Source organism: Oxyura jamaicensis, chromosome 17 (genome assembly GCF_011077185.1).
Source record: "Oxyura jamaicensis isolate SHBP4307 breed ruddy duck chromosome 17, BPBGC_Ojam_1.0, whole genome shotgun sequence".
NCBI classification, from domain to species: Eukaryota; Metazoa; Chordata; class Aves; order Anseriformes; family Anatidae; genus Oxyura; species Oxyura jamaicensis.
In genome coordinates, this window is record NC_048909.1 from 5440735 (window position 1) to 5462596 (window position 21862).

Consider the following 21862-nt stretch of genomic DNA (forward strand, 5'->3'; position numbering starts at 1 on the left):
TCGGCTCCTCCTCGGCGTCGCGGGGAGCTGGAGGATGGGCCGAGCAGTAGGTGGTGCAGAGCAGCTCGGAGGGCACGGAGAGGCACGGAGAGCAGCTCCCGGCACAGGCCAGCCCCACGCAGGGACGCTGCGGCCGGGAACCACCGCGAGCTGTGTGGAAACAGAGGTGAGCAGGGCCGGGGGAGCGCAGGAAGGGGCGAGGAAGGAACGCTGCAGCGCGTTGCAGACCTGCAGGGGCCAACGCCATCCTCTCTGCCTCCTTCCCCGTGCTCTCGCCGTGGCAGGTGGGCCAGTTCACCTGTCCGAGAGAAACTTCTGGAAACTGAACGGCATCTCTGTCCTAGCAGAGCCCCGCGCTGCCACTTCTGCTGCGCTCACAGGACTTCCTCGGGGCGCGCAGCGAGAAGCCTCTCCCTGCCGCTGCTGGAAAGGGTTAAAAGGCACTCTCTCTTTCCCTGCTCTCAACACTTTTACGTGCTCTCAAGCCCCTGCCTCCCGCTCTGCCCAGCCTGAAGCAGCAGCACTGGCGTGAATCCACCCCGCGCCGCCTCCGGCTCCGCATCTCTCCAGGAGCAGCGCAGCTCCCCGCTGCTCCGCACCTGCACAGAATGAGACGAAGGCTGATCAATTCTGTCCGTCACCTTGACAGAAAGATAATTTGCTGCCCTTATCGCTCCGTGCTGTCTGAGAGCAGGCATGGGTTTGTTTACCCTCCAACCAAATGGCTGTAAATTGACATTGTTCGTGGACTTGCGCTTCCCCCTGCCGCAGCTCAGGTATGCAGGAGGCGTAAGGCAGCAGAAAAACAGAAACAAAAGAGCGTGTTTGTCTGCTTCCCGCAGATAAATAGCCAGACAGGTGGAGGGCCGGTACAGAGGGCTCTGAAGCTGTAACCTCCACCAGCTCACAGACAAGCTAGTAAAGCCACCTTTTGTCTCCTTGCACTTCACGTCTCATCCTTCCCCAGGCAGCCCCGTGGCTGGTGTGACAGCCTACACGACCCTAAACACTGCCTGCAAAGAATCCCAGCACCAAAGCAAAGGCACCGCGCCTCACCCCAGAGCGGGTACGATTCCCCCCCAAATGCCTCGCTGCCTGCAAGGGCGCACCATCAGGGTCCGGCAGCCCTCCTCCTCCTGTCACAAAACCACAGCCGCACATGCAGCAGGTGCTCTCTGTTCGTTAAGGTACCTGAAGCGCGGTCAGGGGAGGTGAAATGAGGACCAAGAGATGGATGCTGTCGCAGTACACGGCAGGCCGCGTGTTGGCGAGGCTTTATTTGGATGTGTAGTAACAAGGGAACGTGATGGGAAGGTGCCGAGACCAGGCATGGACAGTTCAAGAGAGTTTTGGGTGGGTTTAGGTTTTTGGTTGGTTGGTTGTTCTGCCCGAGGGGTTGGATTTTCGTCCTCTTGTTTTTCCAGGAGTTCACCCGCCGTGTAATGTCGAGATGAAAAGCACATTATCCTGGTCCTGGAGCTTATAATCGAGCTCACCCTGCAGGCCAAGGAAAAAAAAAAAAAAAGGAGAGAGAAAAAAAAAAAGAAAAATGGTTGAAATGTCACTTCCAAATACTAGCTGCAGAGAGAAAACATCTTGTAAAAAGATGGTGAGCGTTAGGGAGAGCAGAAGGGGCTAGACGGATGTTTTCATCTTAAAGGCAGCAAAGGTGAGAGATCAGAGAAGGAGCTGACACTGATTATTCCGGGAACACGCCGCTTTCTGGACCACAGTTTTGACAGAACAGGTGGTTGCCTGAGGCAGGAAAATAGTTAGGGACTGATTGTTTGCTGAGCACCACAGTGGGCTGGAAAGGAGAGGCATTAAGCAGTTGCCTGGTTGGGCAGAAACCTCCCCAGGGCTGTCTACAGCAGCTAGGGCACCGCCCTGCTCCGCCTGAGGGGTCTGGCTCAGGGCTGTGAGGCTGCCCGGGACCCCCCCGGGCTCTCACCCCACGCGTGGATGAGAGCTGCGAGCAGCCAGAGGTGTACAGCCCACCGCCGGAGCCCGGGGAATGTGGGGGCTCTCTCTGCAGACAGCGGCTGGCCGCCGAGGCGCAGCAGGTTAGATCAAGGCTCCAGGCTGTGGAGCGGCCACGGTGGTACAAGGCAGGGCAGAGATCCCAGCCCGCCCCTTCCCCCTCAAATCCCAGACACTTGGCTTGGGGCAAGAATCAGAAATAGCTTCTCTGAGAGCCACTGCAGAACAGACAGAGCAATATTTTCAACAAAGAAAGTCAAAAGTGAAGGAGTACAGACCATTAGTTCCCAGTCTGCGTCGTTGATGAGCACCAAAATTCCTGGCCTCCTGCAGAACACAGAAATAATTAGGATACAGGGCTGCTAAAAAGCTTCACAAACAGTTAAGAACGAGGGACGTTAAGGCACAGATCACAAGCTGACCGCCTGTAAAGCCAAAGAGAAAAAGGAATCCTAGCATGGAGGTAGGAATAGGTACAGTCTGTGCTCTCTCCAGATCAAATAAAGGGGAGGCAAGAGCAATCCCAGAGCTCATTTACATCAAATGCACCGTTCCTGAGGACGCTCCAAGATGACCACGTTTCCGTCCCACGTAGAAAAGCCAGGTAATTAAACCTCCCCCACAACAGTCGAGAGCTCGATGGGGAGGTAGGGAAAGGCGGCAAACACCTGGGATCCACTCCGAGCCCCGGTTACAGGCAGAGGGATTCCCCCTCTTTGATCTTCAGTGTCCTGCAATTGTCTCTCCTGTTACCAGGGGACCTGGCACACGCTTCAGCTCACAAAGATCCGTGACGAATGTTAAACACCCCCAGCGCCACCCCGCAGTCAGGGATGGTTTGCACAGCTCACTCTGCTCCATTTCTCTTGATTTCCCCCCCTCCCCCCCCCCCCCTTCCACGAGGCTGGCCCCGTTTTGACAATAAAAATACATTTCCCAGAAGAAATATTTGTTGGCATTTCGCCGAGCGACTGCTTCAGTCCCAGTGATGTCGGCAGGGAATGGACAGACCTGCAAAAAGTCCTGGAATTGGGGACATGTGAGCTGCACGGCTCCAGGTGATCACGCGGAGAGCAGAAATTATGTGGTCCTGCTTCGGGTTTAAGGATTTGGGGCGAGGGCTTGGAGAGCTTGGAGTTCCTTCCGCACCCCCGGGACACCCTCCCCGTTATCACTTCAGCGTGTCCCCTGTTTCCACGGACATTAACCTGCCTGCAACCAACAAAAGCCCAAACCACGGGCATCACCAGAGAGGGAAGCGCAGGCAGGGTTCCCAACAGCTGTACTTACACAGATTCCCCTTGCATAAATAGTTCCGGCCGTTCTTTCAGCAGGTTCTGTTTGATCCACTTTAGCAGGTTTCTGATATCCCCTGCAAGGAGAAAGGAGAGCAGTTTACAGACGAGCTGACAGCTCCTAGGCAGCGCCAGAACAAAGTGATTGCTCACCCACCAAAAGGAGGCAGGGAACGTGCAGGATGGATGGGGAGAGCCCCACACCTCCCATCGGAGCGGGACTGCCCCTGGCCAGCAGCCACCAAGGCGGCTCAGGGCTCAGGGCTCTGCCCTCAGCTCCCCGCTTTGGCAGAGAAGGGTTGTTCCTCCCCGGAGAACGGGCGGTCTGGGGACTGCTGACCCCCTGCCTGAGCCGTGGGGGGTACGAGAAGGAAGCCTGAGAGCTGGAGCAGGTCAGCGGTGAGGGCCTCTTCCTTCAAACCCCCGCCTGCCCTGGGCGCTGCGGGCGTCCCACGAGGTTAACGCGGCAGCGCCGAAGCGGCAGCGCAGCGGGAGACGCCTGCTAAGATTCCTTTAGCACATCCCACGCCCTGCGCATCCCGGGTTTGCCCAACAAATTGCTATTGAACTCCGCGTTTAAATGGGTTTTAAAAGCCCCAACAAGCGTGCCCAAGCGTCTGAAGGAACAGCAGAGACAGCAGGGGTACCAAAAGCAGCACCAACTCCTCGAGGCGCGCTCTCCGGGCCACAGACGTGCACAGGACCGAGCGCTGACCACGCGCCGCGCAGACGCTGGCCGTGCCAGGTGTGTCTGGGACGCTCGTCACGCCGCGCGGCGTTACGCCTGCTGCCGGAGCCGCCTTCCCCGTGCCCGGCCTTCTCCCTCCCCACGTGCTCCCTCCCCGTGCACTTTGGTGCTCACGGCTTCTTTATTAAAGCTCAGCCTTTATCTTTCCATTTCGGTAGGTGACAGGAAGGATTTGTCTTCATGTAAAAGGAGGAGGAGACACTGCTGGCGGGTTTTTATAGTATCAATTTTACTTTGTGAGGCAAAAACAATTTCTTTAGCGATAGCATCAGTTAATTTCCTATTGGAGAGGTGAGAAGAGGCAGTGGGGGGGGGGAATAATCCGTTACAGGGTTTAGAGAAGCTGACAAATTACAACGTGGAGTTCTCCTGCATTTGCCTCTGTATTTCACCATTCCACCACCCACTTCATCATTCCGAATCCCCGATCAGTTATTCTCCCGGGGCTCCTTTAAACAAGCCTTTGAAAGCCCTGGAAGAGTTTTGTTTGTTTTAGAGGCGCGAAGACGCTCTCCGAAGGCAGCGAGGGCCGGAGCCGCTCTCGGGACCTCGCGTCTCCTTCACGTGTGGCAGCCCCGCCGTGGCCGCGGGGAACCCTCCGGCACAGAAATGCGAACCCCTGCATCTGATTCACCAAGTGCTGCCTTCGAGAGCAGCAAAAATAAACGCGCTTCTAGCAGCTCGACCCGGTCTGACGTACACCGGGCATTTACGGGACCGGGGACACCACCCAGGGCCGGGGTTCTTCGGAGCAGCATCACCCCATTGCTGCTGTCATGCCAAGGGTGATGGGGACGTGTCTTTTTTTCCTAAGGAAAGGGGGAGCTGCTGGGATTCCACCTCCATTTCCCCCCCGTTTCGTATCTCCGGACCGCAGCCTCCCTCCTCAGCACCCGCGGAGGCTGCCGGAGAGCGGCAGGCGCTGCTGCCTGTGCGCGCTGGGCCGCTCTGATGGCGGCAGACAGAGCTGCACGGAGCTGAACCGCCTGCCTGGGGCCGCCCCTGACGGTGGCACGCAGTCGGGGGCACAAACCGGGCCGTTTTCTGCTGCTCTGACACCGACAGGCGCCGGAGCCGGCGAGCGCCACGCGGAAGAGTCACCCCGGCGGTCAGGCAGCCGCCAGAACGGGAGTTAACCGTGTTTGCCTTCCCCTGAAAAATGCTGCTGCAACGGCAGGCCCTCAGGATCTCACACCCGAACGGCTCCCGCTCTCCATCACCAAGAAATGAAAGCTGGGGAGGAAGAAAGATGGAGAGAAGCCTTCAGGAGGAGGAGGAGGAGGGGGGCACAGAGGGGACACCGGCCCCACCAGCACGGCGCCCGCGAGCTGTTTCATATTTATGTACACAACAATGAGCTGTGCCATATACAATTCCCCTTGCCTGGAATAAGCAGCCCTTTCCTCTGGGACCTTTCGGGAGAGATCATTTAGCCAGAAACACGCCGCACCAGCTGGATAAAAGACAGCCACCTAGACGCAGGCTGGACTGAGGGGCGAGGGGACTGATTTATTTGAGGCCGCGCTGGAAGATTCCCTCACCCCTACTCCTCCCGTAATAAATGTTATTTCCAGCCCCACCTGAGCCTACATTCATTTACCCCTCCCCACAAGTCACGTACACGCACACTGAAGAATTCAGACAGCAGGAAAAAACTGACGCCCTGGGCATGCCTGGAGCTCCCCCGCTCCTAACGGCGGTGAGAATTAAGGCCCCTTCTCTTTGGCCAACCTTACGGCTAACACTTGCGGCCGATTTCTCAGCACTGAACCTTTCCCCCCCCCCCCTTCATGTCTTTACGTTCTGTGCACCAAGATTACTAGAACGAATCAATCACAAAGGATGAAAAATGGCCAGGGACGCACCCAAACCACCTCGCCCAAGTAAGATGCGGAAAAGGAACAAAATTGCCTCCGTCGCGATTGGGCTGGGGAGAAGCCATCTTGCAGCTCAGCGCCTCGATCGGTTCCTACACGGGATCATGATGGCAATAAGAAGAGGTAAATCACAGTGCAGCCGCCTGCCTCTTATATCTGACACACGTGGCGTTCCTGAGGCATTTTCTTTCTGATCTGGGTCCGGCCCAGGTTGCCAGCTCCTCGGGCGAAGGATTCGCTGCCCCAGCAGCCGGGCCCCCAGAAATGACAAAGAAGGAGGGGAAAAGATCCCCACCCGCTCAGGCACCGCCTCAGGCGCCCGGTTCCATCGTCGCCACCGGCGCAGCCATCTCCTGGTCGTGCTGGTGCCCGGCCTGGCCCCCGGCACACAGCGGGGACAGTTGTGAACCGCACGAGGCGCCCTGCGCCTGCCGCCTCCTGGCAGCACCGGCACCGCGCCTTTTGGCCCCGGGGTGAGGTCTGGGTGAGAGCAGAGCCCATGCAGCATTTCCCTGCCAGGTCACCAGCTCCAGCCCAGCTCATCGCAGCAACGACGGGTTTTTATTCTTGCTGCACGGCCTCAGTGAAACCCCTCTGGTAGCCTCCTCTGTTTAATTCACAGCGAATACCCACACCAAAACCCACCCCGGTTACCATTAACCGTCCTCGCCGTTGGCAGCGTCAGCAGAGAAGCCAGAGCGAAGAGGCCAGGGAAGCTGAAATGTTCTCAAACTGCAAAGGAGGGACTGGAGCACATGGCAGGAAATCCCTGCCTCATTTGTACACAGAGACAGCTTCTGTTGCCTGTGCTAGCAGTACATCAAAACCTCTCCAAATTCTCAGGAAAAATAATCTAAAGTTAATTAAAAAAAAAAAAGGAAAACTGACAAACGTTTGAGAAAACTGCTTAGTTCAAGTGCACAGATGGGAGCGCCAACCCACAATACATGCATAAAACAAATCACCCAGCGAAACACACAGCTCAGGAAAACGACGAGTGTGCTCGCAGTGACACAAAGTCATTGGCTTGTCACGCAAGCGGACAGGATGCAAAATCTGCAGTGAGTGTGCATACAAAAACCCAGCAGCCCCGGCTCATTTTCAGCCCAGCTGCATTACAAACACTCCTGGTAGTGGCGGAGAGAATTGCACAGTCTGCTCGGTCCCCTCGCGTATCCTCCGAGGCCTGATCTGCGTTAGCCCAACCGTTCGTTGACGAGGAATCTGCTGAGCTTCCTCTGCAAGAGAAAGGCGCCTGGGACTCCATTTTAGCACTGCCTGGAACAAGAGCCCGGGTTCAATCGCACCCTCAGACCCGCGGCTGAAATCCATAGATCTTTCCCAGCTCAATAAAACCTCCTTGGCCTGACAGATTCATCAGCAGTAACTCAGCAGAGAGGGCGCTCACCACGAGCGGGGAAACCAGGTGCCTGGAATGAGAAACACCGAGCTGGGGGTTACAGGGGAAGACTCACACCGAGCTCGTGCAGGAACGCAGAAGGATTCTGCACAGCCACGGCTGCGTCACCCAAACACACAGCCCCGCTCCCAGGGAGCTGCACAGGGCACGGGCAGACTCACACACCCGTGCGGCGCCCACGCACCTCCGCGTCCCCAGCCTTAAAATCCAACCGCGGACCAGCACGCAGCACCCGAAGGGCATCCCGAGGGTGCAGTCACACCCGTATCACGCCTTGGCCGCAGGGCTGAGCGCTCATTTCAGGGAAGAGGGGAACCCTACAAAGGGCGAACCATGGAAAATTCCCTTCTGGTCGGCAATAAAGAAGATCTATGCAGCACTGGTCACTAAGGGGTCAGTGCCGCAGGAGCACGACGCTTTCCCGGGCCGCCTCGCGGATACCTCCCCGTGGGGTACCGTTTCTTTGACCCAGAATAAGATCATTTATCATACTGACCATGGCTGAGCTCCAATTTGCTGAGGTCACTAACTCTGGCCGAGCGCCGCTCCACCCACATTCTCCGCCACTGGCCTGTAACCATGACAAAGCCCCTTCCCTGCCGCTCCTCTGCCATTATTCCCCCTGCCTGCATGGAAATGTAGGGAGAGACGATCTGTATCCCCCTTCCCCTGCTCACGCAGCTTGTTTCTAAAGAGACAAACCGGCTCCCGGCACCTGCCGCCCCGCCAGGTGAACGCTTGCTGTGTGCTTTTTGCTCTTACGGCACTCCGGGAACCTGCTGTAAAAGAGCCTGCTACAAAACCTGACCTGAGGGATGCTTCAGCCTCTTCCAGCCTCCCATCTGATATGCAAATCACCCGCTGAAGCAGATGATGGTGTGCCATAAACCGCAGAAGAAGACCTGGAATAGCTTATAGAAATGGAGTCACAGGCAAACGGGCTCGGTGCTGCGCGGAGCGAGGCTGAGGAGAGCAAAATCCATTTTCCCTGAGGCGTGCACGAGCCCATCCTGCCAGGCACTGGAGCGGGCGGTGGTTTAAGCACTACAGAAATATTAGGGGGTAACTACAAGAGAATCCCACTTGTTCCTCCATTCTGTTCTTGTCTGCCATAAACCAATGTCAAGGACTTGGTTTGTGTAATTTCTGTGTTACAGCACCCTTCTCTCACTCCCCAGCTAGGAGAGAAGCCTTAGCAGAGCTCTTCTCCCTCTCCTCGTGTCCGCAGGATCAGAGGGCTCTTTCACTGCCCTTCTGTTAGCCCCAGAGGCTCAGATCCCAGCCGTCACCGAGCAATTCTCAGCCCTGCGATTCGATCACAACTCTCCCGAGCTGCAGAGGAGCTGCTCGGGATCTTCCGTTCCCCGCGGGCTGCTGGCAGGACACAAGTTCAAGGGATCTCCAGCGCCGCTGCCTAGCCAGCAGCGAGCCTCCGGATCCATCAGCTCCCGTTACAAGAAAGCGGCTCTGAGCTGACGCTCGGGGTAAACCTAATCCCTGCACATTTCCAAAGTCGGAGCATCTAATCCCGTAACACCCAATGCTATTGTCACTCCAGACTCCCAAAGAAATGCCAGCGCACCAAGCCGTCTCTTTTAATTAGGATCACAGATCGCCGGTGCTGGTCCGGACTCTTGTCTCCTGGTCAAAATTGTCGAGGGAAGGAAGCGGGAGAGCCTTACGGGCTCCTGCACAGGCAGCAGAGTGCCAGATTAGGAAGCACAGACACGAAACATAACAGGTTAACAGCTCCTGCACTTTTATCCCTCTGGCAGTGCAGAATTACGTGCAACAAAAGGCCACCCTGAGCCTTGCCCACTCGGATTTTGAGATGCTCAAGCCACACAGGCCTGCTACCAACCCCCCGGGAGGCTGCACCATGGTCTGACAGTTTTGCAGTCAGGAATCTTCCTGCGACGCACCAAGCTCCCTTTTCTTCACTCCTCCCTATCAATCTATGCTCGGTGATACTGCATCACCCTGGCTATAATCTGTCCTTCCCCGTGATGAAGGAGATATCCCACCTCACTGCTTTTCCGTTCATTTATCCTGCTTCACCTTGAGCGTCACTGGTTATTTTTTGTTAAGCTGCTCAGGAAGACAATCCAGAGGATGCATTGCTACCTGCAGGCATGAAGCTTAGCCAGAACCCGGCAAACTGAAATTTTCCCCTCTCTCAATTTTTCCCAGCGCCTGGGTTTTGCGTGTGTGCAGAGGGTTAAAAAGGAAAAGCCCCTCAGGATCACGGGAGACCGATGCGAGACCCCGCAGAGGAAGGTGGCTGCTCCTGCAGGAGCTGCAGAGGGATTCCCCGGCAGCCTGGCGCTGCCCTGCAGGCAGCCAGCCTGGCAGAGGGAATCCCCCGGGCACTGCCAGCTGGATAAGAGCTCCCTGAAGCAGACCCCTCGCCCCCCTTCCAGCCGCGCTGGTGGCTCGCGTCCCCTCCGGCTGCTGGATGAGTCAGTGTCACAGCTCAGTGACTGCCATCATTTTCTTCCCCTAAATACAGAAACCACGCCGAGTCCAGCCCTCGCCTCTCACTCTCGGGCTCCACTTGGCTATCATCAGACTTTCATCCAGGGCAAGCACCATTAAACCGATTCCTGCCCACCCAGCCCAGCCACCCCCACGGATACTCCGAGCCCCTCAGTCTTACTTGAAAGGGGAAAAGAAAGGGCCAGTGAGATGATCAGGGTGGAGGAGAGGGGGGGTAAGATTTACAAGTGAATGGAGGTAAGAATGGAGCAGTTTGTGGGATAAAGGGGCTGCAGAGGGAGCTTTACAGATGTGCAGAGGGACGGCGGCTCATTGTTTAATTAAGCAGAAAGTGGCTCTTTTGAAAAGCAATTTTGCACAGGAGCTCTGAGCTCAGCAAACAACTCCTGCGAGTGAGGGCAGGAGGAGAAAGGAACAGCTGGCCCGGAGCCGTGTGAACCGCATGCTAAGCGGTTTAAAGGGCCCGGATCCTCCTCCCGGCCCTGCTCCGCTGCCACCCTCAGAACAGTGCTGTCAGCGCAGCAAATCCCACCGAGAGAAAAGAGAGAGCGGAGCGGGGGGGGGGGGGGCTGGCGCAGAAAGGTTATCCCGCTAGGTGCCCGCACTGCAACACAGCGGCCGGGGAGGCGGGTGGAAAAGCCAGGCTTTGTTAGCCCGGGGATTTGGTCGCACACAAGAGCCGGTTTCTCGGTGCCTGGGAAGCTCCCTGCACAATGAGCTGGGATGAGCTGATCCGGCAGCGCGGCTCCGCGGCCTCCCTCGAGAGTGCCGGGACTGCTGCGGCAAGGCTGCGACGCCTCTCCCCGACCCTCGTCCCTCGCGAGGGACCCGCTCCTCCTCGTGCCGAAGCTGGGACCCGGAGCGCTGAGGGGCAGCGAGACGGAGCTGCGGCAGGGATGCTCCTTCACAGCAGCCCCAGTGCGTCACACCAAGCTCCTGGCTGAATGTGGTGGCCAGGCTGAGGAGCCACCCTGGTAACTCAGTGAGCCCCCCTCCTCACCCCACACGTGCGATGATTACCTGACTAACAGAGGTGCGCGGGTGGGGAACAAACCCGAGTCCTCTGAGACCTGCACGCAGCACACGCCGCGGTCAAAGACCTGAGCGCGGGGAATTCCACCGAGCCACGGCTCCCTGTCGTCCTGCCAGCAAGTCCCTGCATCACCACCACTTTTATTCCTTCCTGGAGCAAGTTTTAAAACATCAGGGACAATGAGCAGAGCAATAAAAGCATCTCAGAGTATTAATCACTTACTAACTACTCCGCGCTGCCGAGCAGTAGCACGAGGCATTTGGAGACAAGCGATCCAACTTTCCCTCTTGGTTTTACCGGGTTCGTGCAGCACCCGAGCCACTCCCAACACAGGCCGTGCTGCATTTTTAAGCCGCTCTCTGCCTGTAACACAGGTCTGATCTCTTGAGATCCCCAGGCTCCTTTCTGAGAAGATGAATGCTCCCAGCTCCCCAGCAGTCCTCCACGCTGTGCACAAGGCCCCTGGAAAGCAAAGCTCTCGAGGAGCAGTGCATGAATGCTCCTCTCTGCAGGGATTTTAACATGAGCAGCACTTGGCAGATTATTTTAATTTTTCCTCTAAAAGAAAAAAAAATATATATCTGATTAGCAACAGGCCTTTTTCCCTGGGGTTTTGGTAAAGGGAAACCACAAACAATTACCAAAACAGGCTGATTAAAAATTTATCCTTCCGGGCTTGTGAGTGCCAAAACACACAGCGAATTCTGGATTAGCCCAGAAGGTCCAAGCGAGCGCTGCCGCTCCTAAGCCTGAAGTCCCATCACCAAAACCACAGGAGAAGCTGGAATTAGAAGGCCTGCAGCACAACTGAGACTTTACAACCAGCCCCCAGCCCCAACACCCAGCCCGCTGCCCAGCAGAAAACCTTTGGAAGCACTCTTCACCAGCGGGATGCTGCTGATGTAAACCTGAAATGACTACAAGGGTTAAGCAACGCCAGCTACTTCCCACCCCTCCAGCAGCGTCCGTGCAATTCGCACGGCTGCAGACAAATCCACCACTGTGAGTCCCAGCGAGATGGAGGAAGGAGCTCCGGCATCACTCGCGGAGCAGTCATACAATGATCTATTTGATTACTGAAGCACTTGGTTAAATTACTGTGGCTTGTTTCGGGAGGAAGCTGCCAAATACATTTTCAGTTTTTAATTTAGGGTTTCTCTCTTTTATGCTCCATTGTCTCTAATAGCCTCTTAGATGCTTGAAAATAAAGTTGATTTCCCTGCCAATTTAATCCTCTCTCCATGTGACAAATATCGTTATTCCCCCAGCTGCTTTCTCCCCCACACACCGTTTTTACGCGGAAGAAGCCAACGGGGCATCAGCGCCTTCAGATCCTCTACCAGCGTTATCAATGAGATCATCAGAACAGCCAGCAGCTCGGGCCGAGACTCTTGTTCAACTTCAGGCCCTCTTCCTGCGGCAGCTCTAGGAGGTTACACAGCCCTGCGCCAAGGGTGGCTTACGCAGAGCTGCCTCTCCATCCGGACACATCACACCTTGCTAACTTTCTATGTGGCAGCAACAGCAACGCGCAGGCTAAGACAGCGGAGCTTTGGAAATAAAGAGCTGCTGTTGTAGCGGCGTTGTAAGGACACAAAAAGCCCCTTGGATAATAAAAAGAGGTCCTGCCACCCAGCTGTACCCCTTGTGGCTCGCTCTTGTCCCATTTGCGGCTTCCTTCCTCCTGCCTTTCCTAATCCCTCCAGGAGCCCATCGTCAGGCATCAGAAAAGGGCAGAGAAACGGACGTAGGAAAAGTGAACTGGATTTGGAACCCAGCTACTTTCCACCCAGTGCCTGTTACCAGGAAAAAGGAAATGACCACACGGTATTTTGTTAAAGCAACGTTATTACCATCCAGAGAACACTGCCCATGTCGACTGTGGAGCATAATTTGTTTTTTCTTTTTCACCTAAATATCTGTAGAAGTCTCCTCATATAATTCTCCCCCTCCCCTCCGGGATGTATATAGAAATGCCTCAACAATTAAATATAGCTGGGCCCAGCGTCCCAGAGAGAAGAAGCTGCTCTGCAAAAAGGAGGACAAAGACAAAAATAACCTAGAAAGAAAGGAAGAGTGGGAAAGAGAGGCCAAAGTGGCCAAAAATAAGCTTGACAGCTAATGAAGCCAGTTAAAATGGGGTTCGAAGAGCAGGTCTTGGAGCAGTACTCACACTACAAATCTTTCCCCCGAGCATTAAGTGGCGAAGATACAGGGCAAGGTAAGCAGCAGGCCACAGCGCAGCACCGAGCTGCGTTGTTTCTCTCACCATTGTAATTCCGGCTGCACAGGGCAGCAGGGAACGTACTACATGTGTCTTCATTTACCCACAGACAGCTGAATCCAACTTCCTTTCTGGGAGAGGAACACGGACGGCATTAGGAACAGCACAAAATCGCAAGGATTTACCTAATTTACCTTATTTACGCGGTTCTGATTTGATTCTACTCATCTCTTACTTCTACGATGCAATTCTCCTCTGGAATATTAGGCCAGGTGTCTCCAGTGATCCCCCACTGCCGGGCATTAATGCCACGTCTGCTTACCCCATCCTTGTGCTGGGTGTAAATACTGCCCGAGCGTAAGCCTCACAATTCAGAGCGTCCACTCCTGAGCTTCTGCCATCCACAACCAGCCCCGAAACCACTTTGTCACCTGAAAACCTGTGAAAAAGCATTCACATCAAACAGCAGGCTGCAAACCACGGGGGCTGCAAACCACAGGGGCTGCAAACCGGAGGCGGTGCCCATTTGGCTGCTCTTACAGGTGCAGGGATAGCAGCATCTGACAGACATGGCGGCATGAAAAGCCTGAAGCAATAATCTATCAGATGAACCTGGAATGATTCACCGGAGATCGTGAGCTTGAAGCCTGAGCCAGATCTTCAGGGAAAGATTTATCCTTTAGGATAAAGCCAGCTCTCCGGGAAGTCCGTAGAAGTCTTCCCAGCAACTCTGAGTGTTTGACTCTGGTATCACTTCCCCCCTCCCCGGGCAGAAATCCACACCTCACCCAACAACCCCTTCTGCTCGAGTGTCTGATCACGGTGTGAGCACCACCGATGCCGTGGCTGTCAGCGCATATCCTAAACGCACAGAACACCAAAGACAATGATGCTCTAGCCCGTTTATAAACCAGCCAAACGAGCGTTTTGGCAATTTACTACCTCCCATTGAAGGGCCTGAAGTGCTTTAACAGTGCCGGAATTCAACGCCGAACTCCCCAGTGCCGCATGGAGGGCTCACCGCTGCTTCGGTACCTCCGGGGGAAAGTTAAGTGACACGACTAAATTCACAGAACTAGTCAGTCCCAGATCACATTCCTAGAGTCATTAACGACAGGGTAACGCGCTATTTCAGTGCTCCTGTTACGTTTGAATTACATCTACTTATGTCCAAGCACTTGCACGGATCCCTAATTACTAACAGGCAAAGCGAGGAGATTTCAGGCCTCAATGTTCACAGCCTGTAGGTCGTGGTATTGCACATTCTCGAGACATTAAGTGGTAACATCCCCTGATGCTTTGTGCTCTCTCAGTTTATAATCCCACCCTCCAGCAGCACGAAGCGTTGCTCTCTAGCTGGAAAAATCCAAAACGTACCTGCAGCAAAATTAGCTTGCAGCTGAAGCACGCACCCACGGAAGTAGGAACAAGAGAGTTAAGGCAGCCCTTCTCAGCGCTGGTACGCCAAAGCACAAAGCAGAGCTTGTAACTGTTTGTCACGGGGACGCTCATGTCTTTCCCTTAACAGCTTCTTAGTTTTTATTGCAGGGAAGGCCACAGGCAGCACGTCCGGGGTCATGTTCGAGCATTAGCTTTGCCATTTTCAACTGTGTTGCTAATATAGAATGATTAGGCATAGCAAAAAGTATCAAAGATAAGTAGAGAGAATACACGAATGTTACACTGCTCTACACGCGTCTGTTCAGTGCACACACACGCACGTTTATATACACGTGCCTCTTGGGAACCTCAAAAGAGTCAAGGCAAAACGAGGTAGAGCAGGTTATGGGAGTGTCATGCATCAAGATGAATGCAGACATGAGGGGCACGTTCCGAGGCTGGTGTCTGTCCAGGAGGAGGGAGGCAAAAGGCTTAACAAAGGACTCACTTCACGATTTGTTAGAGCATACGGAAGGTGTTCGGACTATTTCTGCTTGGTGTTCACTTTGAGGCCCAAGCAGCAAGCCATCTGATCAACGGCACGTCCGAAAGGGCTTTTAAAATACATCGATACTGGTAAACTACTAAAACGGCCGCACAAATAGGCTTTGTTTTGCATGTGAATTTCATTTGTGGTCATTCTTTCAAGTTATCCTGCAGGTTCGGATACTCACAAGGCTCTGGCTGAGAAGGCAAAGTCACCTGATGCTTTTTAACACCATCGAACAAGAGTTCTGCACCACCTCTGAAATAAAAAGAAGCAACGGCTGAGTTCATTGTTAAAAGGAAGACAGGACAAAAGCAGCAATTTCCACAGATGCCACAATGCAGCAAACAAACGACACGGACCGTATTTAGTGTAGGATTCTCTTTGTCTTTTCTCCACTCGCAAACTGCAAAAGCCCCGTGGGGAAGGTGCCATCTCCTGTTGCCATCACACACAAGAGGCGCAGTCGCGGGCCAGAACCCCACGGAGCCGGGCACCGTCCCAGCAGAACAGGAAGGTGGCTCCATCCCAAAGAGCTCACAGACCAGCGGGCAGCGCCCGGCCTTCCCTTTCCCGTTAGCTGGCGGCTCTGCTGCAGTTCAAACAGCATTACGGATGCCGTGCTACAGCCCGCAGCGCTCTTCCCGAGCACCTTTCGGCCAGAAGCCTCCAGGCGTTTCACAAAACGTGAAAAATCGTGGCATAGTCGTAGAGCCGCTACTTCCCCCGTTTCCACTTGTAAGCAGGGAGAGGAAGTGACTCACAGCGAGGTTACGCAGCGCGGCAGAGGCAGCGCCAGGAGTCCTCGAGCCCTGGCAACCCTCTCCCGACCCCGTCACTACAAAGCGCTCCCTCGCAGGAGGGCCTTGACCGGCAGGAGCAAGCGGCAATAATTACAAAATTAACATCGAAAATAAAATCTTCCTCCCCTGAGCGACCTAACAGCCCTCTTCTGGCACTCAGACCTTACCGGCAGGACTAACCCCAGGTAACACAGTGAAGGGCTCTGGCTTTGTACAAGAGACCACGTGTGAACAAAACACCGAGCAGGGAGAGACTGGCAAGCGCAGGGGCTGCTCCTCACACTGACAAAACGGGGTTTAAATTCAATGCACCTGACCTCCTTTGGCTCTTAAAAGTCTTTTTTTGTAACTGCAACTTAATAAGCCTCAGCAGGTTCCTCATCTATATCCATTTTTGGGGGGAAAGGAACCAATTCTGAGTGCTTTGAGCTTTACAGATATAAATCGGTTTTCTCGATGTGAGTCAGCTGGCCAAAGTCAGCCTCAGATCATAAAACCCCACCATGTGAGTAGGGACACAGAGCAGAAACGCGCGTGCTGCTGTAAGGAACGAGGCAGGCAGGCAGGCCGAGGTCTTGGTTCCAGACTGAACAGGATGGCCAGAGCGTGAACAATCAGGAGACCCCAAACACTCAACTGATACAGAAAAACGGCAGACCCATTTGGAAAGAAGATGTAACCGTGGCTAAAAGCTATTTGCACTTCGACCATTTAATTTTTCTCTTGCGGTCCGGAAAACTTCACCAGTGCCTTGCGCCTCCTGAAAATTTTCTCAATAAGTCATTTAAAATAAATAATCCCCACCTGAGCATCGGCAAAGGTACACCCCCACGTTACTAAGTGCCTTTAAATTCGGTATCTAAAAATGCCGCTCTAGGTTCTCTTGGCTCTGCCATCCAAGAGCACAACAGGACCCTTGTTGTGCCCTCAGCAGCAGTACTTATATGCAGCAACTCTCCTAAAGGGCACTCTGTTGGTGTTCTTCCACCAGCGCACAAAAAATAGTTCTGTGCAAATTGAAGCAGCAATTATTAACATGAGCCGAGCCTCACGCAGAAGAAGGAGTCACAGTAATGATATGAAAAACATTTTTTTATGCCATGAAAACAAGGTCACGCTTTGTTACAGCGGGAAATGTAGATTGCAAGATAAGGTCCTTCTGTGATGCGCTAGCTGGGGAAGAACTCAGCTGCGATTTGTACATAGAGAGCTCATTTATGCATTTCCAAGGGAAGCAAAAATGCATCTCACTCTTCTGGGAAAATTAGGAGAGTTACTGCAGCTGGAAGCGGGAAAGACTGAGGAAAGGATTCTTAAGGAGAGGGGCATTTAAAGGGTTATGGCGTGTCTGTGTTTGCGAGAGGGTGGGAAAAAAACAAATAAAGAGCAGCCTTTTAGCTTCTGCTAAAAGAAGGCTTTAAGGAAGGAGCACGAGTATGGTCACAAACGCTCGCAGCCTTCCCCCACAGGCACTCTGTGATGGGGGGACGGCAGCGCTGGGGGTACAGCACCGCCGGCCAAACTGCTGCGAGGGGGAGCCCGGCTGCCTTCCACCGACCTGCGGCAACGGGAACAGAGCACACAGCGAGCACGCGGGAACACGCGGACACACACAGAGAGAAAAGCCGGAGTGCGAAGTTTTTATTCGTTATTTTAATAATTAAAAAATAAAGGCAGAGGGAGCGGTACGGGAGAGGAGCGCTCGCACAGAGGGGCGAGCTCGGCCCTCGAGGCCGCTGTCCCGCCCGGCCCAACGCCGCAGGCTTCCCCGGGGAGGTCGCAGCCGTCCGGCCGGGCCTGGTGGGCCCCGAGGCCCCGTCACGGCGGCACCGGCCCACGGGGAGCGCCGGCACCGCCTGCGGCCCGCTCGGGGCCTCGGCTCCGGCCGCCGCGTCGCGGCCTCTCCGCCACAGGGCCGCGGCCTTCTCGCGGACACGGGCCCGGCCCCTCCCGGCCCTGCCCGCCGCCCGGCCCCGGCCCCAGGCCCCGCCGCCCGCGCTCACCCGAACTCCACCTGCAGCGACACGGGCGCCGCCATCTTGGCGGCGGCGGGCGGGAAGGGAAGGAGGCCGAGGGCCGCGCCGGAAGTGCCCCGGGCGGGCTTCCGGCAGCTCCGCGTTACCACGGCAACGGCCGGGGCGAGGCGGCGGCATAGGCCCGGGCCCCGCCGTCCTCATAGATGTGCGCTCATCTCTACCTGCAGCTTGTGTTATTCCAAAACACTCCGAATAAAACCGAAAACACCAAATAAACCCCAAACACTCCAAGTCAACCCTAAAACACCCATCCTGCGTTAAATTCCACGTCTCGCCATGCACTGGGCTGTCCTTTGCGTGCTGAGAACGCTTTAGGCGCACAAAGGCAAGGAGCGGCGGCAGCTTCCCAGCGGCGGGGCCAGGCCTCCCTCCGCCTGCAGCCTTGCCGCTGATTTATGGGTTTAGTGGGGACACAGAAACGGCCGTGCCGGGTCTGCCTGAGTGCCCCTCCTGTAGCCAGCGTGGAAGATGGCGCACGGCTACTCAGCATCCCCTCAGCCTCCTGAAGCGAGCACATCGCCGCAGCATCAGGCCCCATCCAGCACCGCGTTAACAGCGTGGCGCACATCTGTCGCCCGTTTGTTTCCTCCTCCCGTCCCCAGAGGGAGAAGCGCGTGCACAGGCGGACGCAGCCATGGTGGTGACAGCTGGGCTGTGCCATGGTGCAGGCGGTACTGGTGGAAAACTGCAGCCCCTTCGCCCTCCCTCCTCCAACCCTCCACTCAGTGGAGGGTTCAGCTTTAAAATATACATGTACACGTGCACACATGGAGATAGAAATGTCATATAGACGCGTATACATTATGCATTATATGTAACGGGCATAAATTTACGCAGACAGATTGCTCTGCGTTTATGCTAACGGGGGTCAAGGCACGCCTAACCCCGAGAGCAGAAGGTGGTGGTGTTTGTAACGGCCTTTTGTTCTGGGAGGCGATCATTCTCTGGGCTGGGCCCCAGGAAAGGCGCCATGGTCCCCAGCACGACCAATGCCACTGCCGCTGCTGGAGGTTATGCTATGGCAGAGGCAAGAAGCTGCTGCCTAAAAATTCTAGTTGGATTTTGAGATATCTCTAAGTCCCGAGGACTCTGGGTATCTCAGAGATATGGCTCAGGATGTTGAACCAATTGTATAGGAAATAGGCAGAGGAAAGAGAAGCATTAGACAAAAATCTTATTTCTATACACTTCAGAAATGACTGAAGCACTCTGTATACAGAGGATCTGGTAATCTGGGCTCCAGATCAGTGTTTGTAGATATGGTTTTGTATGAGCTATTCTTCTTGCTTCCAGAAATCATTTATGATGCCAAATAATAGCAGAACTGGCTCCTAAAAAAATCCCTATTCCTGAGCTATAGAAATGCAACAAAAAACTACAGATTTAGTGTTAGTGCTTCCCTGTAAAGGCAAGAAGAAATTAAAAAAAAAAAAAAAAAAAGGGAGAGAGAACGGTAACCATAAATACCAATTTAGCTCTTTCAAGCATTCAAAGCTGGTTACTGTTAACAATTGCCCTGGAAATACAGTCAGTGAGCACATGAGCTATGGGGGACATTTTTATGGACAATGTGTGCTTGGGAAGAAGAGCAATTCCCATCTCTGTGCCGGGTGCTGAAATCTGAGCATCACAAATTTACCAGCATATGTTTGGGGATGGGAAAAGAAAGTATGTAATCTCCTTGAGAAAGTGTAATGCTGACAATGTTATTTCTAAAGTGTTGTAAACATAGATGGTATTTGATAATCAGGTACATAAAGAAAAAACAGATAAAGCCAATGTCCCTGCCGTGAATGTGTGTTCTGCCTTCAGCTTGCTGTAACACACCATCGTCTTGTTCAATCCCAGGAATATGTCATTGTGCAATACTTAAGCTAAACCTCTCATTTCCAGTCAATTTTCAATGTCGCCCTCTTGGTTCCAGGCACAGGAGAGCACTGGTTGAGCCCGGCAGGCTCCGGCATCCCCAGGTCTTTGCAGTGCTTCCCTTGCTGAGCCAGGGCGAGGGGGCCAGGCTAGTCCCGCTACCCCTGGCCTTCCCCTCCCACAAAATCAACTGCGCCAAACAAAAGAACAGGTTGGAAATTGAGCCGCGCAATAAAGAGGGTTTAATTTCTTTTGTCTCAGTCCTGGCTTTTTGTTTTTCAGTTTGCTTGTTTTTTTTTTTTTTCTCCCCTTGAGTGCAGAAGGGGCATGCCTCCATTCCTCTGCCAGGAGTTTATTCTGGAGGAAACAGTTTAGGCTGCCATCTCATTTTACAGGAAAGCATAGTTTATAAATACGATGAGGCCCAGCGCTACATGGAAACATTTTATCAGAGAGCCCTGAGCTGACGATTCAATTATTTTTCAATAAAACATCAGGGGAATGCGCAAACAGCTGCTCGCATCCTTCCACACAGCAAGTCAAACTTCAAGGGGAACAATAGATGGCGAAATGGGAGCCATCTCTGAAGCGGTAACAATGGGTTTCCTCGCTCGGGGCTTTGTTTGATTTCCCAGTCTCAGTTCTGAACTCCCTCCACCGGAGAAAGGCGCGGGGGTAGAACGGGGCGAGGGGGAAGCAGGCAGAGGGGAAGGAGGGTCAGGGGGAGTTAAAGCCTTTTGCAGCCTTTCTCTACCATTCATGTGGTAATTGGGTGTCAAGCAGAGATCAGTAAGATGGAGCCCGGCCTCTGTGCCCGGGTTAAACTGCAGCAGAAAGAAAGCGGGAGCTGAACCGATGGAGGCCTGAATGTCATTAGGGCGGGAGGAAGCGCCTCTCCCCCAGGAGCCCTTCTGCCGGGTGCGGGCCGCGGAGGCCGCTTCCCTTTCAGGGCGCCCCTGAAAGCGGCCAGACAAAGCGGGAGGGCGGCCGAACAATACCGCACCCCCGTCTCCACCTTCAATAGGGAGCTCTAAACAGGCGTTTAACCTTCAGAATAGCTGAAAGCGATACTCCAAGCTGAGAACACGGCTCGCCCGCCGCCCGTTAGCCTCTTCCTGCGGCCGAGGGCGAGGAGGGAGGCTCCCACCGCCATCGCATCCTCGGCCCTGTTTGTGCGGCACCGAGGGTGTGTGGCTCTCAGGGGGGACACAGGAGGTATCACAGAGGGCAGGATCAGACCCTGGCTGCCGCTCATCCCAGCATGATGTTGGTGTCCCCAAGGAGCGCTGAATATGGGGCAGGGCCACAGCAGAGGGAGGTGGTGCGGCAGGTGGACGTGTCCCACATCACAAGAGAATCCGGGCACCGATGCCAGTTCAGAGCAGGGTGATGCCCTGTCCTCACAGTCACCGTAATCTGCCACTCCAGGTGTCACCCAGGCTGTACTGACTGACCCAAACCACTGAAAATCCTCCCACAGCTTGGCCTTGCATCATTTGTGCCTACAGGAGGGGTTTCTAATCAAACGAGGGAAAATAAGGTCAACCCCCGGGCTATTCTGGGAGCTATTTCCCAGTGAAACAGGCCATGCTCCAAGAGAGCAGTGAAGGGTCAGTGCCTTTCCTGTTCCTCAACCCACAGCACACCCAGGCTGCTTGCTCGGGAACAGGAGCCAAGCTGCAAACAGCCTGGAGTCTTTTTGCACGAAGAAGGGCAGCAGCCGCCCCTTCCCTGCCCCACACAGGGTGCAGGATGACCTGCAACGCCATGCCATTTGGGCCAGAGGATGCGAAGCTACTGCCCATCCCCAGCCTGCTCCTGCTTACACTGGAACTACTCAGGGGAATCACATATTTACATTTCTAAAGAGTGCACCAAAGGATAGGCCCTTCTTTGGTCCACGACGTTTCTGCGCTGCTTAAAGGCAAATCTGGCTGGCCAGCGCTGGGAGGAGCAGGCGGGCGGCATTGTCTGGGAGGACTTCAGCACATAAAGAGTGGTGGAGGAGGCTGGGAGACGTGAGGCTTTAAAGCTGGTTGTAGGCTTTCTCTGCAGCAGAAATTAATTTCACCCAAAGGTCCTGAGCATCTTGCAAAGCCCCTGCCTGCCTTTGGGCTGAAATATCCTGCAGTTTTGCACACCAACCATGGCCTGATG

General features: G+C 54.6%; 1 protein-coding gene across 1 annotated transcript; it reads right to left on the reverse strand.

Moving 5' to 3' along the window:
- Positions 1-1235: 1235 nt before the first annotated feature.
- Positions 1236-17916, reverse strand: URM1 (ubiquitin related modifier 1). Its single transcript, XM_035341240.1, has 5 exons — positions 17807-17916; positions 15188-15258; positions 3271-3352; positions 2259-2307; positions 1236-1497 (listed from the first exon to the last, which is right to left on the reverse strand). Exons 1-5 carry the CDS (start codon positions 17839-17841, stop codon positions 1429-1431), a joined length of 306 nt encoding a protein of 101 aa, XP_035197131.1. The 5' UTR covers positions 17842-17916; the 3' UTR covers positions 1236-1428.
- Positions 17917-21862: the final 3946 nt, after the last annotated feature.